Source organism: Impatiens glandulifera, chromosome 3, assembly GCF_907164915.1.
Source record: "Impatiens glandulifera chromosome 3, dImpGla2.1, whole genome shotgun sequence".
NCBI lineage: Eukaryota > Viridiplantae > Streptophyta > Magnoliopsida > Ericales > Balsaminaceae > Impatiens > Impatiens glandulifera.
In genome coordinates, this window is record NC_061864.1 from 45,862,493 (window position 1) to 45,871,909 (window position 9,417).

At 36.0% G+C, this 9,417-nt stretch overlaps 1 protein-coding gene across 1 annotated transcript; it reads right to left on the minus strand.

Annotated features, from left to right (window-relative positions):
* Positions 1 to 955: 955 nt before the first annotated feature.
* On the minus strand, positions 956 to 1,513 carry LOC124930272 (secreted RxLR effector protein 161-like). Its single transcript, XM_047470625.1, has one exon. The coding sequence runs from the start codon at positions 1,511 to 1,513 to the stop codon at positions 956 to 958; it is 558 nt and encodes a 185-aa protein (XP_047326581.1).
* Positions 1,514 to 9,417: the final 7,904 nt, after the last annotated feature.

A 9,417-nucleotide genomic window follows, 5' to 3' on the forward strand; every position in this document is an offset into this window, starting at 1 on the left:
ATTACAAAAATTAATTATTCTTATAATTAATTTTAAAACATCAAAATACATTTTTGTACAAATTTTTTAAATAACATTTTAAATAAATGATTTCCAACACACAAATCGAGACTAATAGGTCGGTTAGGACAAACTTTCGGGAAAAATGAATTTATGGGCGTTACACTACCTGATTAATGTATTTACATATGATTGAAAACTAAAATAGTGTGTATCTAATTGTTGGGTGTGAATGCGATTAAAGTTTGGCTCAGTTCCTCTTGTTTATCGATTCCGTTGCACCACTACCTCACCAAAGGCGGCAATCCATTCTCTAGTCTCCAAACAGCACAAAGGAGTTTAACTTCTTCCTCCCACCAACATAGTAGTATCTATTTATATTTTTATGTCAAGTCCAATAAGTGAGTTACTAGAGATTGGGCCACAATGTTGGGCCAACAAATACCCAACAATCTCCACATTTGGCCTAAAGCAGTACAAAACTATATCACGGAATCACAAGACACATCATCGCCAATTTATTACCATTGAGGCAACAAAGAGAATACCCAAGGCAAACTCGTTTCACAAATACTAGGGGCAAGAGCACAAAGCATGCAAAAATCACAAAGATCAAACGTAAAAGCACAAAGCATGGGAAAATCACAAAGATTGATTCAACACGAGAGAAAATTTTGTTCCCAAAGGACGAACCTAACATCACAAAGAATGTCATGTCCACAAAGGACGAACCTCAAAAAGCTTTCCCTAAGTCAAAGTTTAAAATCCGTTGACATGGAAAAAAAATTTCAGCAGGTAAACACTTAGTACCCATATCAGCAGGATTAAATTCTAAAGGAATTTTCTCTAACTTAACAATGCCCTTTTCAACAATATCCCGAATGTAATGAAACCTAACATCAATGTGTTTAGTTCTATCATGAAAAATATGATTTTTACACAGTTGAATAGCTGATTAACTATCAAAAAACACAACCACATTTTTATCAAGAAAATCAATTTCAGACAAAATAGCCCTAAGACAAATTGTTTCCTTAAAAGATTTAGTGGTAGCTACATACTCAGATTCTGTAGTAGATAAAGCAACAATGGGTTGAAGTTGAGACTTCCAACTTATGCAAGAGCCACACAATGTAAACACATAGGAAGTAGTAGACTTTTTATTATCCCTATCATTAGCATAATTGGAATTCACATAACCAACCAACTTAGTACTTAAAGAACACTTTAAGAAAGTCAAGTCAACATCAACAGTGGTTTTTAGATATCTCAAAATCCATTTCAAAGCATTCCAATGAGGCATACCAGGGTTAGCCATAAATCTACTCAAGCAACTAACTGTATATGCAATATCAAGTCTAGTGCTAATCATGAGATACATAACAAACCCTATAGCATTGGAATAAGGCACATTCTTCATTTCAGTTATTTCAGTTTCAGTCTTAAGAGACCGATCCTTACTTAACACAAAGTGGGAAGCAAGAGGCACATTCACAGATTTAGCATCAGACATAGAAAATTTACTCAAAATTTTAGCAACATATGCACTTTGATTCAACACACGAGAAAATTGTGTTCCATCTCTAATGATATTCATGCCCAAAATCTTCTTAGCATCACCTAAGTCTTTCATGTCAAATTTTTCACAAAGAGATTTTTGCACGTGCATAACAGACTTCAGACATGGCTAACAATCAACATGTCATCCACATACAACAAAAGAAATACAGGCACAAAGTCTATATTCTTGAAGTAAAGGCAATGATCAGAAAAACTTCTTTTAAATATCAAAGATTACATGCACTTATCGAACTTGATATTCCATTGCCTAGGAGATTGTTTTAAACCATATAAGGCTTTTTTTAACAAACAAAAATGAACCGGCAACTTGGGGTCAACAAACCCCTCAAGTTGATGCATATAAATATTCTTATCAAGTTCACCATGTAAGAAAGCAATAGTAACATTCATTTGCTTCAATTCCAAATCAAAGTGAGCAACTAAATAAAGCATGATTCTAATAGTAGTGAATTTGACAACAGGAGCGAAAACTTCAGCATAATTTATTCCCACATTTTGAGTAAATCCCTTGGCTACTAACCTAGTTTTGAATCTAACTTTTTTAGACTCTTGTTTCACCTTATACAACCACTTGCAATCCACTAAGGAGTAATTATGAGGTTTAGGAACAAGTTTCCAAGTATCATTGATTCTCAGAGAATTCATCTCATTATTCATAGCAACAATCCATTTAGTAGAAAACTTAGACCTCAAAGCTTCTTTGTAAGAGTTATGCTCATTACAGTCTAGGGATTCAAACATGTTAAAAGAAAATTCAGACATATTACAATTATTCAAATTATCATCCCTAAATTTAACAGGCATTCTAATAGTTATTCTACTTCTTTCCCTAGCAAGTTGATAGTCATGCAAATCATCAAGAAAATCATGTGAATCAGACAAAACATTTGAATCATGCAAATCATCAATATCATGCACATTATCATGCTCCACCTCATTGAGAACATTCACATCATGTTCAACAGGTTGATCAAAAACTACAAGCACATGCTCCACCTTATTAGGAGCATCATTAATAGGAGTGGAGAACATATGCAAGCAAGGAAAATCATTCTCATTAAAGACAACATATGTACTTATCACAATTTTAAGCCCATGTTCACTCCTTCCCAAAGTCTATAACCTTTTACCCCTTCAGGGTAGCCTAAGAACACACATTTTTTGGACCTAGGTTCCAACTTGTCAGCCTTCTGATGCACATAGTAAACACAGCCAAAAACTTTCAAGTTGCTCAAATCAAGAGGTTTACCTGAAAACACATATTCATGACATTTCCCTCCTAAGGGAACACTAGGGGACCTATTTATTAAATAAGCAGTAGTATGCAAAGAATCCCCCCCCAAAACTTCTTAGACAATCCAAATGGTGTTAACATAGCTCTCACCCTCTCTAGAAGTGTCCTATTCATCCTCTCAGCAACATCATTCTATTTTGGTGTGTACGGCACAAACCTGTGTCTTTTAATACCTCGGGTAACACATAAATCATTCATCTGTTTATTACAGAACTCAAGACCACTATCTGTACTTAGAGTTTTGATTCTCTTACCGGTTTAAATCAATCAAAATCTTCCACTCCTTAAACTTTTTAAAAACATCAGACTTATGTTTCAAAAGTAACACCCAAACTTTCCTAGAATAATCATCAATGATGGACAGAAAATATTGGTTCCCCCCATGTGTAGCAACACTAGAGGGACCCCACACATCAATATACAAATATTCAAGGATATCAGTACATTTAGACACGTTTGGGTAAGAGGTGATGGGAAAACTCACCTTATGTTGTTTTCCTAACACACATGATTCACAGAAAGGAATGAGGGACAATTTATCACTACCAAAGTGACCACCTTTATGCAAAATTTCTAGACTTTTGTTACTCATGTAACCTAATCTATTATGCCAAGGAACAGATTTATCATCAATCATAGAGTTCACAGAGTCACAAGTAGTCTTAGCATGACACATACATACAGATTGTTCATCTTTTTAACAGTAAAGATAACAAGAGACCCACGTAAAATTTTCATAACACTTTTCCTCCATTTTCCCTTCAAACCATCATTCTCAAGATATGCACAAGACAACAAATTATAACGTAAATCATGAACATGCCTCACATTCTTCAAAGTAAACACATAATCATAAGAGAACCTTAAGCATACATCACCTATTCCTAACACATTGCAATTTTTGGAATTTTCCGTAGACACAAAACCATGTTCAATCTCTTTATAGTTCGCAAACAAATATCTAAATGGAGTCACATTGAAAGTATAACCAAAGTCAACTAGCCAATCATATTTGCACAAAGAATAGATAACATAGAGTTCAAGCTAGCATAATCACATAGATTATTAATCATAAAAATATCACCCATATTGCCCTCACAAACAGCCACATTAGCATTTTCAACATGTTGATTTCTCTTAGGCTTAGGACAGTCCTTGATAAAATGATCAGACTCATAAAAATTATAACACTTTCTAGCACTAGACCTAGACTTAGATCTGTTTTTACTAGCAGGATGAGATTTCTTACCAAAACTCTCATTACTGACATTCTTTTGGGCACTCGATCTACCCTGAGATTTACCCCTCACATGCATGACTTCCCCACCAGACTTTCCCTCAGAGTGTCTCAAATCTAACTCCTAACTCCTGACTCTTAAGACCATTGACAACAATATTAAGAGTGACATTGTCTCTACCATATTTAATGGCAGACTTCACATCATTAAAAGAATCAGGAATAACATTCAACAAGACAATGGATGCATACTCACCAATATTTTTATCACCACACAACTTAATATCAGAAATAAGTTTAATGAAAATATCCAGATTATCTTCAATGTCCTTGAACATATCCAATCTAAATTTGAAAAAGTTTTCAAGTAAGAACATTTTATTAGGTAAAGAAGTTTCAGTATAAAGTTCAGACAATTTATCCCACAAGATTTTTGCACACTCTAAATTACTAATTTTTCTCATCATAGAATCAGATAAGTTCAAGTATATAGAGGCACATGCATTTTCATTCATTTCACTATTTTTCTCAACGATATCAGTAGTAGCATAAACCTGACTAACAACTTTAAAGATTTTTTTCTAAATCAAAACACATTTCATTTTTTGTTTCCAAATGCTAAAATCAGTTTTTCCGTCAAACGAAACTATACCATATTGATTAACACCAGACATGCTATCAAACAAATTAAAAGCAATCAACAATCAATTGGCATAAATTAATATGAGGATTCAAGCTATGATACCTTGCGAAACTCAAATAAATTTTCGACTTACCCATCCCGCTCGGGGATTTGCTGCTTCGTCTTCTCAATAGCGGCACAAAGGCTTCTTTGATTCTCATCGGTCGTGACAAATGTGACACCAACAACGGTTGAACAGGACATCAACAAATTCTTCTCCAGAGGCGACGTCTTTCTTCTTCCTCCAGTAGCAGCAGAAGTAGAAAATAAAAGTAGCAGGATAAAAGAATAAACAAATCTGCGTTTATTGGTGAAGATAACTCATATCCTCTAACCCAATCTCAAACTCTAATTACAAACTGTAAACCCTAGCTCTAATACCACTGTTGAGTGTGAATGCGATTGAAGTTTGGCTCAGTTTCTCTTGTTTATCAATTCCGTTGCACCACTACCTCACCAAAGGCGGCAACCCTTTCTCTAGTCTCCAAACACCACAAAGGAGCTTGACTTCTTCCTCCCACCAACATAGTAGTATCTATTTATATTATTAGGTCAAGTCTAATAAGTGAGTTACTATAGATTGGGCCACAATGTTGGGCCAACTAATACCCAACACTAATCAAAGAAATTTGCAAATAAAGAACGAAAGTAAATAAAAATAAAAAATGGGACAACGGATTAAGTATGTAGCCCACAAACACACTTAACTATTTAACCAGAAATTTAGGGTTAGTATTCACCTCTTTTTGCCTCTAGACTAGAAGAGGGGATAACAAAGAACGAGAGTAGAGTTCTTGAAAAAATAAATTTCATTTGGTATATTTCATATGATCGGGTCAGTTATGTATTTACATATGACTTCAAACTAAATTAGTGTTGATATACAAATGTGCTATATTCTATATATTTATTAAATAGATAACATAACTAACCAAAAAATAAAATATTTCATAAATTGGGACATTTCAAGAATTAAACTCAAAATCTTTTACCCCTGTTGGGTATTGGTTGGCCCAACATTGTGGCCCAATCTCTAGTAACCCGCTTATTGGGCTTGACCTAATAATATAAATAGATACTACTCTCTTGGTGGGAGGTAGAGGTCAAATTCCTTTGTGGTGTTTGGATGTTAGTGAGAGGGTTGCCTCCTTTGTGTGAGATAGTGGTGCAACGGAATCGATAAACAAGAGGACTGAGCCAAACTTCAATCGCATTCACTCCCAACAGTGGTATCAGAGCTAGGGTTTAGGGTTTGTAATTGGAGTTTGAGATTGGGTTGGAGGATATAAGTTATCTTCACCAGTAAGCGCAGATCTGTCCTCTGTTCCTTCTTTAATCCTCTTGTCGCTGCTGCCTCTGGAGAACAAGTCGTTGTTGTCTTGTTCAACCGTTGTCGGTGTCGCGTTTGTCGCGACCGTTGAGAATCAAAGCCGCCGCCGTGCCGCTACTGTGCCTCTACCGTGCCGCTTCCGTGCCGCTATTGTGTGCCTCTACCGTGCCGCTGCCGTGCCGCTGTCGTGCCTCTACCGTGTCGCTGCCGTGCCGCTGCCGTGCCGCTATCGTGCCGCTATCGTGCCGCTATCGTGCCGCTACCGTGCCGCTGCTGAGAAGACGAAGCAGCAAATCCCCGAGCGGGGTGGGTAAGTCGAAACTTTCTTTAAGTTTCGCAAGGTATCATAGTTTTAACCCTCTTATTAAATTCTGCCAATTGATTGTTAATTGCTTTTAATTTGTTTGATAGCATGTTTGGTGTTAATCAATATGGTATGGTTCCGTTTGACGGAAAAACTGATTTTAGGGAAGTCATGCATGTGAAGGGTAGATCTCAGGGTAGGTCTAGTACCAAAAAGTGTTATAATTGTCATGAGTCTGGTCATTTTATCAAGGACTGTCCTAAGCCTAAGAGAAATCAGCATGTGGAAAATGCTAATGTGGCTGTTTGTGAGGGCAATATGAGTGATATTTTTATGATTAATAATCTATGTGATTATGCTAGCTTAAACTCTGTGTTATCTGATTCTTTGTGCAAATCTGATTGGCTAGTTGACTCTGGTTGTACTTTTCATGTGACTCCATTTAGAGATCTGTTTTCCAACTATAAAGAGATTGAACATGGTTTTGTGTCTATGGCAAATTCGAAAAATTGCAAAGTGCTAGGAATATGTGATGTACGCCTAAGGTTCTCTTGTGACTCTGTGTTTACTTTGAAGAATGTGAGGCATGTTCCTGATTTGCGTTATAATTTGTTGTCTTGTGCATCTCTTGAGAATGATGGTTTGGAGGGAAAGTGGGGGAAAGGTGTTATGCAAATTTTACGTGGGTCTCTTGTTATCTTTACTGCTAAAAAGATGAACAATCTGTATGTGTGTCATGCTGAGACTACTTGTGACTCTGTGAACTCTATGATTGGTGATAAATCTGTTCTTTGGCATAATAGATTAGGTCACATGAGTAACAAAGGTCTAGAAATTTTGCATAAAGGTGGTCACTTTGGTAGTGATAAATTGTCCCCCATCCCCTTCTGTGAATCATGTGTGCTAGGAAAACAACATAAGGTGAGTTTTCCCATCTCCTCTTACCCAAATGTGTCTAAGTGTACTGATATCCTTGAATATTTACATGCTGATGTGTGGGGTCCTTCTAGTGTTGTTACACATGGAGGGAACCAATATTTTCTGTCCATCATTGATGATTATTCTAGGAAAGTTTGGGTGTTACTTTTAAAACATAAGTCTGATGTTTTTGAAAAGTTTAAAGAGTGGAAGATTTTGATTGAGAATCAAACAGGTAAGAGAATCAAAACTCTTAGAACAGATAATGGTCTTGAATTCTGTAATAAACAAATGAATGATTTATGTGTTACCTGGGGTATTAAAAGACATAGGTCTGTACCGTACACACCACAGCAGAATGGTGTTGTTGAGAGGATGAACATGACACTTCTAGAGAGGGTGAGAACTATGTTAGCGTCATCTGGTTTGTCTAAGAAGTTTTGGGGGGATGCTTTGCATACTGCTGCTTATTTAATAAATAGGTCCCCTAGTGTTCCCTTAGGAGGGAAATGTCCTGAATCTGTGTTTTCAGGTAAACCTCTTGATTTGAGCAACTTGAAAGTTTTTGGTTATGTTGGCTATGTGCATCAGAAGGTTGACAAGTTGGAGCCTAGGTCCAAGAAATGTGTGTTCTTAGGTTATCCTGAAGGGGTAAAAGGTTATAGGCTTTGGGATAGGAGTGAACCTGGGCTTAGGATTGTGATAAGTAGAGATGTTGTTTTTAATGAGAATGATTTTCCTTGCTTGTCTATGTCCCCCACTCCTGTTAATGATGATCCTAATAAGGTGGAGCATGTGCCTGTAGTTTTTGATCAACCTGTTGAACATAATGTAAATGCTCCAAATGAGGTGGAGCATGATAATGTGCATGATATTGATGATTTGCATGATTCAAATGTTTTGTCTGATTCAAATGATTTGTCTGATGATTTGCATGACTATCAACTTGCTAGGGATAGAAGTAGAAGAACTGTTATAATGCCTTCTAGATTTAGGGATGATAATTTGAATGATTGCAATATGTCTGAATTTGCTTTTAACATGTTTGAATCCCTAGACTGTAATGAGCCTAACTCTTACAAAGAAGCTTTGAGGTCTAAGTTTTCTACTAAATGGATTGTTGCTATGAATAATGAGATGAATTCCCTAAGAATCAATGATACTTGGAAACTTGCTCCTAAACCTCATAATTGCTCCTTAGTGGATTGCAAGTGGTTGTATAAGGTGAAACAAGAGTCTGAAAAAGTTAGATTCAAGGCTAGGTTAGTAGCCAATGGATTTACTCAAAAGGAGGGAATATATTATGCTGAAATTTTCGCTCCTGTTGTCAAATTCACTACTGTTAGAATTATGCTTGTTTTAGTTGCTCACTTTGATTGGGAATTGAAGCAAATGGATGTTACTACTGCTTTCTTACATTGTGAACTTGATAAGAATATTTATATGCATCAACCTGAGGGGTTTGTTGACCCCCAGTTGCCTGATCATGTTTGTTTGTTAAAAAAAGCCTTGTATGGTTTAAAACAATCTCCTAGGCAATGGAATATCAAGTTTGATAAGTGCATGCAATCTTTGATGTTTAAAAGAAGTTCTTCTGATCATTGCCTTTACTTCAAGAATATAGACTATGTGCTTGTATTTCTTTTATTGTATGTGGATGACATGTTGATTGTTAGCCCATGTCTGAAGTCTGTTATGCATGTGCAAAAATCGCTTTGTGAAAATTTTGACATGAAAGACTTAGGTGATGCTAAGAAGATTTTGGGTATGAATATCATTAGAGATAGAACAAAATTTTCTCTTGTGTTGAATCAAAGTGCATATGTTACTAAAATTTTGAGTAAATTTTCTATGTCTGATGCTAAATCTGTGAATGTGCCTCTTGCTTCCCACTTTGTGTTAAGTAAGGATCAATCTCCTAAGACTGAAACTGAAATAACTGAAATGAAGAATGTGCCTTATTCCAATGCAATAGGGTCTGTTATGTATCTCATGGTTAGTACTAGGCCTGATATTGCATATACAGTTAGTTGTTTGAGTAGATTTATGTCTAACCCTGGTATTCCTCATT

Coding starts and splice junctions, on each gene's coding strand:
- LOC124930272 (XM_047470625.1), bottom strand. CDS start 1,513: ATGTCTGATGCTAAATCTGTGAATGTGCCTCTTGCTTCCCACTTTGTG.